At 37.1% G+C, this 19,000-nt stretch overlaps 1 protein-coding gene across 1 annotated transcript in view; it reads left to right on the forward strand.

The window, feature by feature from the left end:
• Positions 1–19,000, forward strand: part of sfl (N-deacetylase and N-sulfotransferase sfl) — an 814,105-nt gene that overhangs the window by 783,529 nt on the left and 11,576 nt on the right. Inside the window, exons 16-18 of the mRNA XM_067135314.2 lie at positions 6,545–6,696; positions 9,722–9,898; positions 18,089–18,209. Coding sequence (XP_066991415.1) covers positions 6,545–6,696; positions 9,722–9,898; positions 18,089–18,209 — 450 coding nt within the window. The remainder of the gene's footprint in view (positions 1–6,544; positions 6,697–9,721; positions 9,899–18,088; positions 18,210–19,000) is intronic.

Genomic DNA, 19,000 nt, shown 5'->3' on the forward strand with positions numbered 1-19,000 from the left:
GTAATTATAGGAAGTAGTTCTGAAAAGGGTCAAGAGAGACAGAGCGAGGTGCTAAGTGGAAGTACGATCAACGGTAAGGAAAGAGCAGTGGACGGACAATGCAGGAGAGAGGCTGAAGAACAAAGGGGTAATGAGGGAAAGGAGAATGAGCAACAAGAAGCCGAGAGAGCTGGGTGTAGTGGTGTAGTTAGACAAGATCAGGGTATAAAAGTAAGTCCAAAGTTAACCTATGAGTACCTCGCACAGAATTTGAATTTGAGCAGAGGGAGAGATAGAAGATATACGGACAATATGATGAGAGCTAGGTTAAAAGTAGTAAAAAACAATAATATAGTGAGTAAGTAAGTAATTAAGGGCGTGGAGGCTGAAATGTTGTGATGGAGAAGTGGTATACAAGTTATGATATGTTAAAGGGTTGAAAGATGGTGTCGGAGAAGTGGTGGTATAATATGGTGGATGGCAGTTTGTTGTTATTTGGAGCTGGAGGAGTGATGCTAAATGTGGTGTTGGATAAGTGTTGTAATTTGGCTATTTGTAAATTTTGGTTCGGTGGAAGATGGAGTTTTAGGGAGGTAATTATGATGGGTAATAGGATGAATATGAGTGTATGGCAAATTGAGCAAATTATGATATGTTACAGAGTTTAAATGTGGTGTGGGAGAAATGGTGGTATAAGAGGGTGAAGTGTAGTGTTGGAAGTATTGAAGGCTTAGTATTTAAGTTATGCTATGTTATAGGGTTGAAATGTGGTGTTGATGGCTATTTAATTTTTGGAGATGGAAACAGGTGAGTTTATTATCATTTTGTATTGTATTGGTGACTGGTATAAATGCGGAGTGATGGCAGACGAGTGTGTGTTAGGGCTGATAGCCTAGTATTTATGATTAGGTGATGTATGGTTTGCTATTATGTGTATTGAGATGGTTTATTTACGGATGATTGCGTGGGAGTTGGGAGGTGGTATATTGTATTGGTGTTTGAATTTTTGGAGCTGGAGAGAGGCGAGTTTATTATCATTTTGTAAATTTTTGGTTTGTCTGTAATATAGCGAGCAAATGTTGTGATGACGAGTGTGTGCTAGGGCTGAAATGTGGTGTTGGAAGTAGAGGTGGTAAATGTGGAAATGTGGTGTTGGAAAGGTATGGAGAAGTGGGGGTGTACTCATGAGTAAGTTGTATTGAATGTGATGATGGTATATGAGTGGGTGGTATTTGTGGATGTTGAAATGTGGTGTTGGAAAAGTATGAAGTGTAGTAATGTAATTTGGCTATTTGTAAATTTTGGTCTGGTGGAAGATGGAGTTTTCGGTAGGTAATTATGATGGGTAATAGGAGGAGTATGAGTGTATGGTAAATTGAATAAGTTATGATATGTGATATGTCTGTTAAATAGATTGAAATTAGAGAAGTTGGAAGTGGTGATATGAGATAGTGGAAAGCAGAAGGTGAGTGTAATTGTCGGAGAAGTAGAAGTGGTATATATAGAAATGAGGTGTTGGAAATGTGGTTATGAGGTGATGTATGGTGTGGTATTGAGATGGTTTATTTACGGCTGAATTCGTAGGAGTTAGGAGGTGGTATTGTGTCTGGTATGAGTATTGAATTTTTCAGAGTTGGAGAGAGATGATTTATGATCATTTTGTAAATTTTGGTTTGTTGGTGCAGAAGGGTCGAAGAAATATGTTGTGGGAGAGGTGTCGAAATTTCAATGTTATTATGGAGTGGTATGACGGAATGAAATGAAATGAAGCAATATTACCGAGGTTTTGTGAAAGTTGTGGTATGGTGGATTGGAATGTAATGACGGAATATTGTTGTTATTTTGGCTGGTTTGGTATGTAGTCGCGTAATGTTGCTGTGGTAGTTTATTTTGGAGTAGGTCAGGGAACAATAAAGCTGATGTAAATGCTGAAGGTAAACATAGGCATGGTTGGCCTGAGCACACCAAAGCAGAGTAGGTCAAACAGAAAAAAACAATGGTGGTGTGGGAATGTGCTGAGTAAGAAAGGACAGTTGGTGGAAGGTGTAATCTTGCTCCGGGATCACATATGTGATATATTGCAAGTAAGGCAAACGGTTCATAGAGGGAATCTACCGTTGGCCAGTTGATTATTAATATTATTATTCCTTTATTATTATTATTTTATTATATTATTATTATTATTATTATTCCTTTATTATTATTATATTATTATTATTATTATTATTATTATTATTATTATTATTATTATTATTATTATTATTATTATTATTATTATTATTATATTATTTGTTTGTTTATTTATTCAGCTATTTATTTAGTTGTAGGGTGGCTTAGGTAAGACTCTATTGTGAACATGTATTGGGGCTAAACGCCTGTGATGTTCATCAATAAATTGTACTATTGTACATTGTGACTACTTGACCTTATTTTAAACTGAAATACCAAGTTTCATTAAAACCCAACCATCCATTTTACCATGATACTGACAGACACAGACAAATATTAAACTGAACTTGATATAGGTCATTACAATGACGTCAGTATTCTTGTCAGAATATAATATTAACAGACTGGAAAATCGCGTTTAACAGCAATGCCATCATATGAAATGCTCGACCAAATAAGAGAGGGCACATTTTCTCACTTTTCACTAAAAGTACTACGCTGGCATTCTAACGGTACCAAGTCTAAATTCCTAAGCTGGAATGACCTGGCCACAGACACTGGTGAACATTGCTGTACCATTTTCCATTAAGTGTGCATGCTCCTATCAGAGCCTCATAGCAGGGATCGAATACCTGGAATACTATGATGAATCATTGTTTTATGTACCAGTGTTTATCACAACATGTATGAACCAGAGGAATTGGCATGCTAAAAAAAAAAAAAAAAATTATCCAACTCCCCTGCTACTTCTCACCAGTATTCAGACAGGCTGTTCTACTGGGCATGCAACAGTAATACCTTCTATCAGAGGTCAGATTGCAATCTAAAATCCAACTTTCAAGGCTTCTTAGAAAACAGTTTAAAGAAATATGTTGGTTTTACAATTTTGTCTCTATGAATATTCAAAATAAAATTTGAGTTGACTTTCACTTGTTTATCATCAGTTTCTGTTTTTCTTTTGTAAAACTGCCGTGGGGGGAGAGTTTTTTTCTAACCTCCAGTAACCCCCACTTTGGCTATGCCCCTGTATGCATCAAAGACTTGGACATTGACAGCAAGAAATGAGAGTAAAATTCAGACCAGTGAGATGAAGTTCCTGAGGAATTTGGTAGGGAAAACAAGGAGACACAGAGTAAGAAATGTTTCAGAAAAGAAATTGGGGTAGAAAACTGAGTGATAGGATGGAGAAGAATACATTGAAATGGTTCGGACATGTTATGAGGATGGAGGAGGGAAGGATTCCAAAACAAATATTGGAGGCTAAGATAGAGGGCGAGAGGGAGGTCCAGAACCTCTGTTAACCTGAATCCGCCCAGCGTGCCATATATGGCACGGCAAACTACACAGTCTTCTTGGACTCTTATTATTGTAACCGCGCGCACTGTATCCAACGCTAAAAGTTACAATTTTATTCTCAAAAAATTCAATCTTGGGCGGATCCAGGTTAAGAACAGTATAAGAAAAAGAAGACTGGAATTGAATACAATTACCGAAGGAAGGAGAGGCAATGGTGAAGAAGTACCATCAACACCCTGACCTGGAAGGAGCTGATGATTACAGAAGTTAGACAAGGTTGTAATCCTTCACCCTTATCGTCATAGTTTATATGGAAAGGTATTCCTGTATTCATCTTTTTGTCTTTATTTATCCAGATTTCATTTTATACTTCCCACATCAAGACTGAAGATTTGTCAAGATGCTCCGTTAATGAGTGTGGATGCTGACCTCCTGATGAAGCTGGGAAGTAGAAAGAAGGTAATAGGAGGATGGGGCTGGAATGATGAGGAAAGTGTGTGTCTGTTTGAATACAGCAGTATATTCATATGTGGAGATTGTCAGTGTCCTTGTATTTTTTTTATTTCATGTTTGTCCTTGTTTCGTCTTTCTTCTGCTCCCTCTTGCCTCATTGATGTATCATTGTGCTTATCCCATTATATGTTCTTATTGTGTTCCTGTCTTTATGTATAATTACTTTCTTAGAACTGCGGTTGCGTTCACACAATCACTTGGCATGATCAAATGGGGTTTAATTACTGCTCTCTTCTGTATGCAATGATAGTTGGGGTCCTTAATTACGTACCAGTCTAGATTGTTTCTGCCTATACCTGTGAAAAGAAGTAAGTTCCATTTGACCATCAGACTGCCTTGATAAGGCTTGATGTAGAGCAGATTAAATATCAACAGTTGTCAAAATACAACCACAGCTTTATATGCTGGCAGAAATGATCCCTGTCTTAAATGCTGGGCATGAAAGCAAACATCTCTATGTATAAAATAAGAGTTTTACCTTACATTGCTCAGAATTGAAAAAGAATGGTATTTCTGTATTGTTCGTGTCCAAGTAACAAGGAAATGCACTTTTTAATTTTCCGTAATTCCTGTCTGTATATACGTACGTATGCGAATCACAGGAAAACGGCTAAAGAGAATTTAATAAAAATCAGTATGTAAAGTCGGGGAATAAGTCTCCACAATCTAGGCCATAAATTTTATTAACGCTGAGTGTAATGGTAGTTCAGGGGAAGGCCTAAAATTTAATTCTCGAATATTTATGCTATTAGTGGCCCTATCGATAAATACTACATAACTAAATTTACATAGGATTAAATTTCTGATCATTTATATCTTATACATTTTTACCATAGCGGCTATGATAACTGAGATTTTCATGAATTTGGATTTTTGTTGCTAAGTCCATATCAGCGCTGAGTCACAAGAAAATGGGTAAACAGAATTTAACGAAAATCGGTATGTAAAGTTAGGGAATAAGAAACTACAGTCTACGCTATAAATAATTTTACAAGATGCCCTAATATCACAGAGTCGGAAGAACACTAAATGTGAAGGCTTACAATACAGATAGCTCATAAAATTGATCAACAATAACATTACATTGATCATTGTTTGTTGTGATATGCTTTGTGTCTTCTGCTGCCACTTATCTCCGATAGATGGGATTACTGCTGCATACCGAGTATAACAGCCTGACTAAATATTGGCAGGAAGTAGCTAGAGAGTTAGATCTCTTTCTTCTTCAGCATGCCATTCCTCTGGTTCTTAAATTTTCTGATACTACTGGTACGTAACACAGCTATTCAATCCCTACTCTGAAGCACTGACTGGAATGAACAGTGTGCACGTATAACAGAATAATGGGAGAGGAGTGTTCATGGCTGTCTGCGGCCATGGTCATTCCAGCACTAGAACTTTGGACTGTTAGATCAGCACTGTAGTACTATTAAAATTTACAATTAATTTATTGAAAACTACCTGTTCAATACTTTACAGTCTTTATGACTATGATATAATCATTCTATTAAGATTGTTATGGTACATGTTTCACCTGTCATAGCAGGCATCATCAGCCATAAATTCTACACTCTAAGTCAGAGCTCTGAAATGGATGTTATATTTAAAATTATTACTTAAAAACTAGTTGTTTACAAGTTGATTACTAGTTTACAGTGATGTAAATTATTGTAAACAACTAGTTTTTAAGTAATAATTTTAAAATATAACATCCATTTCAGAGCTCTGACTTAGAGTATAGAATTTATGGCTGATGATGCCTGCTATGACAGGTGAAACATGTACCATAACAATCTTAATAGAACGATTATAAATTTTAATATATTGAATTTCAATACGGTCTAAAAATGAAATTAAACACTTGCACTATTTGTTAAAATTGAGAAAATGTGTGGTTTTTCCATTTGATCAAGTATTTGATATGATAACCTTGCTTTCAGTCGCTACATTCCTACTGACGTCATTGTAATGACCTATGTTGACTTCAGTTGGGAAAACCACAAAGAGAGTCTTTCTGGGAATTCTGTAGCAAAGCACGGGTACATCAGCTAGTCATTATATAAATTCAAACACCTTCCTCAAGATTCAACTTCCATTTATTATATCTACTAAAACCTAAGCAACCACTCTACTTCAGTGGACCAGTGGTAGAGTGTTCAATTCATGATCTCAAGTTTATGCATTCGATGCTGGCTGAGAAAGTGGATTTTTGAAGAGCGGTCAAAAATCTTGGCACTCTATGTCATTGTTGGCATTTTAAAGGTCACTTGTGGTGTACTCAGTGTCTTCTGACAAAATTAAATTAACTCACCCATAGGAACAGTCCAATAGAATTCTGCTTCCATTGAAAGACAGCAGAACATTCAGAATGTCGAAGTTGATAGGTGCGCAGCTCACTAGCCGAGTAGCTGAGGTCATACAGTTATTATTTACTAGGTATTACCCGAGCAACCTTTTCTTATTCACTTTCATTGTGTGACTTTTACAATCACACTGTCTTTTTAAATCATGTTAATTGCTACCTTTGCTCTGATTATGTGTGCTTGTTCATTATTTGATGATCATCTGCATTTGTTTGTTTCTTCAGGTGACTATCCTCATATCACCAGCACGTAGAGCTTATAGCTGGTATCAACACACTCGAGCTCATGGTGATCCAATAGCATTAAATTATTCCTTCCATCAAGTGATAACTGCAAGTGATACAGCTCCCAAACCTCTGAGAGAGCTTCGAAACAGGTAAGTAGTATCAGAATATAAGTTATCATTTACAAAGGATTGTTTAAAATTGTAGCCTAGCTTACTCATTATAATTCACATGATAATTATCTTTCTACTCCTCTGCAAGCATATTTCTCTCCTTAAGAAGAGTCTTCCTTGCTTGGATTAGTTAACGTTTTGTGTCCTTACTTTTGTCATCATTGTTTTTGTTGTTACCAAGGCCAGGATTTTGATGACATAAAAGAAGAAAAGAACGACTGTCATATCCCTGCAAGCATTCAGTGAACTGATGTCTGAAGTTGAATCATCAGTAAAAGTAGAAGTAACTCAACAATCAGTGACTTTCATTTCAATATGGAATGTATAGTACTACCTAGGATAACCGGCAATATCCCTGCATCAAATATGAACCTCAAGGAATGGAATATCCTCGCTGATCCAGACTTCCTCCTTCCACAGAGTACTCATTTACTAATCGGAGCAGAATTCTTCTTGCATCTCACGCAGGATATCCCACACTTCAGAACACTCACCTAGAATTGATTCAAAGTGGGGAGTATACACAGCAAATGAATAAAGAGGAAGACAATGGGCAAAGATCTAAATAATTCTTCATACAACGATTCTCGTCCATAGAGGAATGAAATTCATTCACCAGAGCATGTGGAATGTGAGGAAAATTACATCAATACCACTGTACAGGATAAATGGAAGATGCAGAATATTAAAAAGCAGGAGTAAACTGCACTGCAAAGGAATGAACATGTTACAAGTGTATAAACGATCACATTCAGTAATGAATAGAATAAAAGAACGGCATCCTCACCAATCTGGAATTAGAAAAAGCTTAAGAAGCTATGAAAAAAGCTCCAATTTCTCACCTGCAGTAGGAGAAATTAAATTGAAGAGTGACCCAAATGACAACCAAGAGAGTACATCTGGCTCGGATCTACTGAGTGAAAGATTAAAAGGTTACGACAACAATGATTCTCATTGTTCAGTGAAGAGCAGCAATTCAAACACTACCAGGTGGTAGTCCAGCCTCAAATTTATATAGCAGATTGTCAAAAAATAATATAACATATATTATAAAAATAATATTGAAAATGGACATACCGAGCTATCAGGGAAAGAATTCCAGGGAAGTACAGAGAATATTCAGCCTGGACTCAAGATATTTAATGAAAAGCTAGAAATGCACTAAAGAACTATCAACAAGAAGTGCTCATTACTAAAACAAACAAAAAGATTTCAGTTGTTAATGGTCAGAGTAGGACAAAGTCAGCCTATCACTTGAGCACATTATTCAAAACTGAAGAGTAAACTGAGGTCAGAATATAATGTTGCAGTACTAGAAATAAAAGAGTATAACAAAACATGATATAAGGACTACCTCAGCACACTTCAGCAACATAACAAGAGGACACGAGCATCCTAACCTACGTCCTAGCAATCTTGTGCTCTTCAAGAATGACAACCTGCCTCCTCTTCCATGGAGAAGAGGATTGGTGGAAATGGACCATCTCAGAGATGATGCTCTCACCAGGGTGGCTACTGTCAACACTAGTTCCGGTACTATCATGCGTCCTATCAACAAATTGTGTATACTACCAGAAACGAACTAGTAGTGATTGTCAGACTATAACTTGCTTGAACATTATCAATACATTGTATAAACATCGTATTTGCCCTATTTCCACCTGGCTTATTCTTGTGTGCATCTGTTTTATTTTATAATTCTTCTGCAAAAGGCCAATGCCTCATTCTACCATCAATTCTCACTACTGCCCAATTGTCCACATAAATGCCTTTGACTGATTTTAATAATCTGTCCTTAATCCTGTAGTCTCCCAGTACAGCGAACATCTTTTCACTCAGTGCTCTGTCATATGCTTTCTCTAGATCTATGAAACATAACTGTCTGTTCCTCTTGTAGCATTTTTCAATTATCTGGCACATACTGATCCTGACAGCCTCTATGTGGTCTGAATCCACACTGGTTTTCATCCAATTTACTCTTAACCACTGATCGCACCCTCCCTTCCAAAATCCCAGTGAACACCTTGCCTGATATACTGATGAATGAGATACCTCAATAGCTGTTGCAATCTATTTCCAACTCTTGTATTGAAATTGCCCTTTAGTACTGTCCTGTCCTTGTTCCCTTTCCTATAGATAGGTGCAATTACTGCTTTCGTCCAATCAGAAGATACTTTACTAACATTACTTATTATTCTTATTACTCTATGAAGCCATTTCATCCCTGCCTTCTCACATATATGACTTATATTTCACTACTTCAGGTCTAATTTCGTTTATTCCTACTGCTTTATGACAATGGAGTTTATTTACCATCCTTTCCATTTCCTCAAGCATAAATTCACCAACATCATTGTCCTCCTCCCCATGAGCTTGGTTGTTAGTGACATCCCAGGAAGATTTGATTTTACGTTGAGAAGATTTTCAAAATATTCCTTTTTCCTGTCCAGTGATTCCCTGGGATCTATTTAATATTGATAGCTCGCCATTGAATTCCATTTTATTCACTAAGTTGTTTCCATGGAGTCCATCACCTGTCAAATGGGAGTGGGACTCGATTAACTTACTTCTTGCTTGCTTAAAATGTCCTGTGTGTGCTCGGTGAAAATTATTTGGAGCAGAATGCTATCCTTACTTACATACAGTCCAAGTGAGGATCTCTCCTCTAACAGGTTAGAGATCACCGGTGGATTGTATAGTCCTAGCTGCCTGAGAACAAGGAGGGCCATGACTCAGAATATGTCCAAGATGCCCACTCCCATTCCATACCAACTGGTATCCCGACTCTCAGGACCACTTACTTCACCACTCAGCCGTTGCCCATGGTTCACGAACTAGAACATGACTACAGTAATCCACACGACAAACTATAAATAATAATTATAATAATGTTTTATTCCATTTGCATAAAAATTATAATTGGAGAAGTTTTTGTATTCTTTTTTGCACAGAGAAAATTGTGTTATAGACAGTTTTTTTTAAACATAAATAATTCTCTTTACAGGTGTTTAAATCCTGGCAAGTACTCCCAGCACCTAGAACGTTGGCTCTCTTACTATCCATCCCAGCAGTTGCACATCATTGATGGTGACCAACTTCGCTCCAATCCAGTAGAAACAATGAATGAACTGCAACGTTTCCTTAAAATTCAACCACCTTTCGACTACTCAGCCCATCTCAGGTAACTAATATTGTTTCAATAGTATATTTTCATTGAATATGCTTTTCTGTGTTCATATATTATTTTTTTGGTAGGAAGTGGTGATGGTGGTGGTGATTATTGTTTTAAGAGGAAGTACAACTTTTCAGCCATCCTCAATTAATACTAATCAGACGAAAAAGAATATACCATAATGTTGCATAAGTATATTTACAGTAGAGAACCTGATATTCCTAAAAAGCCAGCAAAGGGTCATTTTACAACAACATAAATGCGCACGAGTGTGTAGAAAGTTTGGTGATTACTCTTTGCTGTATTGCTGAGAGTCTTTTTGAGCATATGGGGGAAAAAATATACACACGCACGCACGCACACACACACACACACACACATTTTGATGGAAGTCTTATGATTATGCAGTGCACATCGCCTGGTTTGGGCCTGTGCAGTCTCAGTTTGTAACGGTGTCTTTTTTATAAAAGTCTAGCCAGATTTCTTCGTGCTTCTCCCTTCTCTCTGGAACAGTTCTGTAACTTGATGATAGTTGTAGGCTGAGTCTCAAATCATTCATGAGAAAGCTTTCCTTAGCCAGGACGTATGCCAATCTAGAAGGTGCTGTTTTAATATTCTTTCTAACAGTCTCTCAACAGGTCAGTTTGACCGCTCATAATAATTGCTGGAATGCATACAAATTAGATCAAAATACAGTAAGAGGTATATTTCATTCTGCCCTGTTTCCTGAAATTCATGTTACCTCAGAGGACCTGATGTGATAACATTTATATTGCCAGTGGGCATATCAATAATCACTAGCCACTGTACCATGTTTCTGTTTCTCTGAAGAGCATCATCTGCAAAAAGCCTTATCTTAATATCCAGTTCGTTACCCATATAATTTGTATACATACATAAGAAGACATAATGGTCCAACACATAGGTTTTGTATACTAACCACATGAATTGTCAATTTTAGTTGTAATGGCTGAAGATGACCTGTTAAGGGTCGAAACTAGTCCCATGGTGTATTTGATGTGAATATAACTTACATCAAATATTAATGTGTATTGAATAGGTGGATCCTTCTTCAGTTTTTATAATTGTGAGTATTGACACTACAGATGTCGTTTATGATCAAATTCAGCCCCAGTCGGTGTGAGGGTGCAAAGGAGTGAAAAAGAAAACGTCCAAAATGACCAAGGTAATTGATGTATGTGTGGTCTAGCATAGCTCTCAACCAAATACGACTTTCATCTGGAAGAAAATAATCTTGGGGCAAGACACTAGAACTCCCAGGGAGTGGGGGGAATATAAAAATAACTAAAAACGACCTATATTATATTGGGATCGCTGAGATGAACTGTGACACTGCATACTGTTTAAGTTGAAGTTCAGTCCCAATCATAATGAGGGTTAGAAGGGGTGAAAAAAAATGTCCAAATGACCAAGATTGTGGCTGTGTGTGTGTGTATGTTCTAGCATACCTCTCAACCAAACTTGGTACACATATGACTTACTGTCTTGAAAAATATACTGTGGTGTAAGACACCACTATCACACCTAGGGGCAGGGGTGGAAAGGACCAATATTAATCTAGACTATGTAGTTTTTGGGGTCCCTGAGATGAATAGTGACACTCTGGATGTCATATAAGTCCAAGTTTAGTCCTCATCAGCATGGGGGACGAGAAGGGATAAAAAAGAGAATGTCCAAAATGACTTAGATACAGATCAAAAAAAAAAAGAGAGAGAGAGTGTGTGTGGGGGGGGGTTTAAGCATAGCTCTCAACCAAACTTAGTACACATATAACTTACTATCTGAAAAAATTACTGTGGGGTCAAGACACCCCCCAGCATTCCTAGGGAAAGAGGTCAAATTTAAAAATAATCAAAAACAACCGATATTAATGTTGAATCCATAGTTTTCAGCGTTGCTGAGATTAACTGACTCTCCGGATGCCGTTTAATCCCCAGACGGAATGGGAGTAGAGGTTGATTTTTTTTTTTTTTTTACATTGCACCAACACAGTGTAGGTTTTATGGCAACGATGGGATAGGAATGGGAAAAAGTGACCATGGCCTTAATTAAGGTACAGCACCAGCATTTACCTGGTGTGAAAATGGGAAAGCACGGAAAACTATTTTCAGGGCTGCCGACAGTGGGGTTCGAACCCACTGTCTCCTGATGCAAGCTCACTGCTGCACGACCCTGAATGTATGGCCAACTCACTCAGTGAGAAAGGTTGAAAAAGATTATGGATGAATGAATGTGTTTTCCAGTATACCTCTCAGCCAAACTTGGTAATCATATTACTTACTACCAGGAAAAAAAAAATACTGTGGAGGTAGAACACCCCTAGGGGTTGAGGTGGAGGGAGGGTGACATGTAAGAATTACTGAAAACGACTAATATTAGTGTCAAATCCATAGTTTTTGGGGTCGCTGAAATGATTTGTGACACACTGGATGCTGTTTAAGTCCAAGTTCAGGCTCTATCGTCACGATGTTAGGAAGGGGTGAGAACAAAAATGTCCAAAATGACCAACATTAGTGTTGAAAATTTCAGGGTCGCTAAGTGATAGGTGACAGTTCCAATGACAGTTGGAATCATAAACATGTGTATAGTTATAACTTACTTTTATTATTTATTTGAAAGGATCAGCTACTTCCCAGACAATCTGGGCTGCCGCAAGGACAAAGTTTAATGCGGAACTAAATACAAACTTAAATGAAATTCATAAAAATAACTCTAAATCTGCCAAAGAACTAGTAAAATATAAATTGTCACAATATGGAAATCTGTAAAATTCAATTCTAACAGGTAATAAAACTCCTAAAATTATACTTTCAGACAGAAATTTTAAAACATGTTACAGTACTTTTATTTTTAGAATAATGTGAGAGTTGATACCAGAGTGCTGCGAGATTTTATAATACTCTTTTACTCTGCTGATTGTTTAGATCTTTATATACCAGTATTCAACATTGCTGAAACTTTTTAAAATGTTATTTGTTATGTCCACAATATAGTGTATATGGCCAGGGTTTCCTTCTGTGGGATGGAGTAGACCATACAGCCATACAGTGCTGAGTTTTCGGCTGCTGTAAATGACTCAGCTCTAAAGGTGGGGTCAAAAGGCCTCAACCATTTGAGCCACTCAGCTTGGCTCGTATAATTAATGACCACAAGATTTAAAGTTGCTTAAAATTAAATATTTGCTTTTTTAATATGGCTTTGTGGAAGATACAGTGGTGGAAATTAGTACAAAGGCACATGGTTTTGCGTGGGGAAAACAGTTTATTTACCTATTTAGTATTGCATACATTTTCCCCCTGCAGTTTACAATCAAAGCATACAAAATACATTCACATTTTACCTTTAGCATTAGTACTTACATAAATATAAGAAGAATGACGCTCATAGGGGTGAAAGCTGGTTGCTGTTTGACTTGCATCAGTAACAAATGTAAACGGTTAAGCTTGAGGTGTGTCTGCAAACATCACACATTTCACACGTACAGCAGTTGTAATAATGCCACATGAAAAACCTCTCTCAGGTGAAGAGCAAGCACGTATTAAGGATTACAAAGAAGTAGGTCTGTCTAATTACCAAATTGCTAAGAAATTAGGACATTCAAGTTGTGTTATTGATAATTAAGTCAAATTGGGTGCACAGTATGGACAAAATAGCACAGACGGACAAAAAACTGTCAGCATCAGATAAGAGTTTGATTCTCCGTAAAGCAAAAGTCAACGGCTTGTGTTGCTCCCAAATTATGGCGATTTGCAGTTACCAATCACTTCCAGACGTGTTAGACAAATCCTGGCTGAAGACGAGAATCTTGCATTCAAGAAATGACTGCATAAGCCACCTTTAAACAATGCTCATAAGGAGGCTAGATTGAAGTTTGCTGAAGAACATGAGAAGAAGTTTAATTTGGATGGGCCAGATGGTATTCAGTATTATTGGCATGATCTCCGTAAAGAAGAACAAGTTTGGATAAATAGAAATTTTGGCCGTGGCAGTGTTATGATCTGGGTGGCATTCTGTGCTAAAGGCACTTCTAAACATGGCATGGCTGCACCCCAAAATGTAATCTAATGATTATACAGAAATGCTGGAATTTGAATTGGTTCGTATGTATGAAGAATTTGACGATGATAATTTAATTTTCCAACAAGATAACACTGGGATTCACAGGTCTGCCAAGACAAAGAAGCGGTTTCAAGATAAAGGAACACTTATGAGCTGGCCATCAAGAAGACCGGATTTAAATCCAATAGAGAATTTATGGGGGATCTTAGCAAGACTTGTTCATCACGATGGATGGCAGTTTGCGACTGTGACTGAGCTGTAAACTGCAATTAAAATGGAGTGGACCTCAGTCTCAAAAGAAGTGATCACTGCTCTTATACAATCAATGCCCAAAGAGGATATTCACAGTTATTAAGAACAATGGAGGTTCAACTAAATACTAGGTCATTGTTGTGATATGTTCACTGTTTACCTTAGTTTATTCTAACTAAAATACGTCTCTTTATATCATTTTCCACATAGCTGTGAGATATGTATTTTTTTTTTTTTTTTCAAGTATAAATGCTAACCGTAAGATGAGAATGTATTTTGTATGCTTTGATTGTAAATTATACGGGGGAAAATGCGTGCAATACTAAATAAGTAAATAAACTGTTTTCACCACGCAAAACCACATGCTTCCACCACTGTAGAGTAAGCAACAAAATTATAAAAATTAAATAGAGAAGGAAAAGGTAGAAAATAAACATGGCAGAAAAATAGTTTTATTAGTTGTTGAGCATGTATATACACTCATGTTCATAAAAACCAGCATATCTTGAAAGACTAGAGATAAGAAGTTCATATTCACGGGGCATGTTCATTAGTATGGTCTGCAGAAATGATTAGCATTTCAATCACCTAGATTCAGCATGTGTCCTGTTGTCTAGTAGGCACTGGGTACTCCATGGGCACTAATAACTTGTTCCATGTGTGATGGCATCGACGCGTATAAGGCACGAATGGCGTCCTGGAGTATAGCCATCCATGCTGAATTCAGCTGGTTCCTCAGTTCATCTTTAGTGGTTGGCATTGGATCACAGTGCCGCACCCGTCGTTTCACCATATCACACACATTTTCGATTGGTGACAAATCCGGTGATCAAGCGGGCCAGGGCAACAATCTGACATCCTGTGTCAACAAGAAGGCATATGTTCGTGCAGCACCATGTGTTCGCACATTGTCCTGCCGAAATATGGCATCTGCGGTGTCGTGCAGAAAAGGTATGGCTACGGCCCGCAAGATGTCATTCACGTATGTCAAACTGGTCACAGTGCCCTGGATACGCACCAACTGTGATTTGTGGTTATACCCAATAGCACCCCACACCATAAGGCCTTAAGGTGGCACTGTATATCTTGCGCGAATGCGGTCATTGTAATGCCTCTCCCCCTGTCGGTAGTGAACCGAAATGTGGCCATCATTTTCAAACAAACAGAACCTGGATTTATCCGAAAACACTATCTGCTGCCATTCCTGTCCCAATGACGTCATTCCATACACCATTGCATTCTAGCATGTTTATGCACATTAGTCAAAGGTAGGCGGAGAAGTGGATGACGCGCCGGTAACCTAGACCATAATAAATGGCGATGGACGGTCACTCCTGATAATGTACAATGTGTTACACTGTTCCACTGTTGCGCCAGAGCCGGGAAGGACACAGATCTGTCCTGCAATGTCATTCAGATAAGGTGTTGATCTTCTCGGACGGTGGTCTGGGTGGTGCGACCAGACCAATCTCGTCATGTTCTACGGCCTTCTGTGAACCATTCTGCACACACCCGTTGCATTTCCAATGCACTTCGTCCTACACGAGCAGCAATTTCCCGGATGGATGCATCGCGTTCTCTCGTGCCAATAATGCGCCCTCTTTCATACTCACTCATTTGACGGTGCGGTTCTCGCATACGTCTGCGAGGCATCCTACACATCTGCTCAAGTCACATTGATACATCCCGTCGGTTTATAGCGACAATGAGAGCCACAGGCACATTTTACTAGTCGGTGGTGGTGCGCCGAGATATCGATGTGGACCTTGAACGTGAGAGGTGACATGGTTCAAATGCTAATCATTTCTTCAGAACATACTATTGCACATGTCCTTTGAATATGAACTTCCTGTCCCTAATCTTTCAAGGTGTTCTGGTTATTTATGAACATGAGTGTATTTAATAGACTTCGTCAGTTCTTATAAGTCATTACAATTTTACAGAAATTCAAATGACTCATATTTATAGAACAAAAAGAGAGAGAGAGAGAAACATCAATATAATATTTAAGATCATTTTTATCACAAGATTAAAATTTACTGTGAGAATAAAATTATTTTTTAACAATCATTCTCTTGATTTACTTTTAAACTTAGGAAACAAACATTGGATTGTTTTTATTGGTAGTTTACTAAAGAACTCATTCCTAAATAGTTATAAGAATCAAGATAGCATTTCTGAACTTTTTAAGCCCAAGGACCAGTAAAATGTCTGAAGCAATTCTATGGACCACTAAATATTTGGGACATATGTGCCACATATAACATAATGTCTAAAAGTATGTTTTGAATAGCTATGCAAACACAGTTTGTTAAACTGGAAGTAAACTATTTAAAATAAATCCTTATTGAGTAGATTATATTAAATAAATTGATATTATAATTACATTACTAATACTTCTAGTGAGATGGTTGAGCTTGTTGACTTTTGCAGAGTTCATAGATATGTGGCTCAGTACTGGTCAATTTCGGTCATAGAACACCATATACACGTAATTGATTGTTCTATTTCATTTTTTTAATTCAACGAGCAATGAAAATTCTTTCTAATGAAAGAACTGTATGATGATTTTCAATGTTCCTTAAGATAATTCAGGTAGTTCACTTTTCGTTAATTTTTCATAGGTGTCAAGGAAAGTTTATGACCTTCCCCAAAGGGAGAGATTTAATTAATTTAATGTAGTTAAAATGTCTAAAAGATAGGATGATGCTAATAACAAGAAGTGATACAAAATCAGAATTATAATCATTAACAAACAATGAAACTTCATTATTTAATAGAAATAACCTTGCAATTTCAGAATCTCATATTTGTTCTGTACTGACTTTACAGTAAAGAAAATATGTAATTAGTCCTTCTTGGTCAATACAATAAATACTAAGTAAAAAACACATTAAAGGTACTACATTTTGCAGCCTTGTTGGGCCTTCTTCAGCCTTGAAAAAGAAATATGAAGTTTATAGAATACTCTAAAGAAAAACCACACTAAAAAACTATATGAAAGAATTAATCTTGAAACGTTTTAACTTGTCATAATGTGCCACTGCCAAAGCCAGTGATATGTGATATTTTCCAATTTTAATGTTTCCAACTCATAACATTGTTTGTGACATTGCTCTCTAAGCACGTTTGCACAACATAGGAATGTTTGAAAGGAAGCCTTTGCACTCATAAAAACCATTATGTCTAGTAAATAAGTATGATGTAGTTTATTCATAGTGTTTGTCATTGAAATAACATGTTTTATGCCCTATGTAACATGTAAATTCTTTTGTTTTTGCAACAGAAATACGTTTAACACCCGTTGGTTGAATTTTTGTTTTATTGAGAATATGGCCTATTTCTGTAATAGGAAAGTAATGTGTGAAGCTGTGTTTGACATTTATGTACCAAATTCATGTAGAAAGTCAACCCAGTCTATTGCAAAAGCAAGCATACAAATAACTGTAATTGTTGCAGAGAAAAAAAGTTTCATATAACTTGGAAAACTCCAGACGAGTGTTGGTACACGTGAAGTCCAGACTGGAATACTATGTTTAGGCATTGTCTAGCACAGTTTTAAATACTGGTGACATTCCTGGAGGCTGGCAATTCCCTATGTATGAAACACAGCATGCAGTCCAAATCCTGAGTTACTTCCACATCCTTGGAATCCACCTCACTATGCCTGCCTCTAGGAGTGCGAGTTCCATTTCAACAGAAACCCACACATATTTCCCACTGGATCCCTTTTTATTTACTGAGACTGCAAAATAATTCTCCTCCAGTTGTTTGGGTTGGCAAAATTGGCATACCGTCTTTGTATTATATGATTTCTGGTTCAAGTCTTTCTCATGTATATGTTCACAGTGCTCTATGTCCTTGTAGGTATGACCCAAAGAAGGGTTTCTTCTGCCAAGTTATTAACGGGGACCACACTAAATGTTTGGGACGAAGTAAAGGTCGTCAGTATCCACCTATGGAGGATAAATCATACAAATTGTTACAGGTGAGATTATTTCTTATTCTCTTTAATTTCTTCAAAATGTTATTCGCAGATCGCAGATATACTTTTACTCAGAATGTTAAAGTGTCAGTCACTACTTACTAGAGGTTGCAAAATATATTTAAAGAAATTAAAGCTAGCCAGGGTAAAATGAGTTCACAATACTCACCATTATTTGTTTGTTTGTTTGTTTGTTTGTTTGTTTGTTTGTTTGTTTGTTTGTTTGTTTGTTTGTTTGTTTGTTTGTTGAAACTTTACATTTTGCTCAAAATATTTATTATTATTATTATTATTATTATTTATTTTCCTTAAATTGTACATGTACAATTTAGGGGTGGTAGATGGAGAAAGAGCAAGCCCCACATACACGGAAGTGCCTCCATCTCCACATGTGTACATAAACTCTACTGAATACTTACATACAAACTTATGTAGACAATTTTAAATTTACATATTTACACTACAAACACTGTACCCTTAGAATAATAATTATCTTGATTTATCCTGAAAATATTAGAGTAAGAACACCCAGCCATTTATACTCTCACTCAGACCCCTGTATACACACTCATTCACAACCACTCACACACGCGCATGCATACACATTCGCCCACATACACCTGTACTTGCACCCATCCTTCTTGCAATTCTAATTTATATAAGTTATATACATCACATATAGGTTTATATTTACATATACATTTTCTTTACTTCGCGGAGGAAGTGAGGAAGAGGAAGTAGCTTTACCTCAGATGGTATAAGGTTCCACGTACGAGCAGCCCTTGAGTAAAACC

This window comes from Anabrus simplex, chromosome 1 (assembly GCF_040414725.1).
Source record: "Anabrus simplex isolate iqAnaSimp1 chromosome 1, ASM4041472v1, whole genome shotgun sequence".
NCBI classification, from domain to species: domain Eukaryota; kingdom Metazoa; phylum Arthropoda; class Insecta; order Orthoptera; family Tettigoniidae; genus Anabrus; species Anabrus simplex.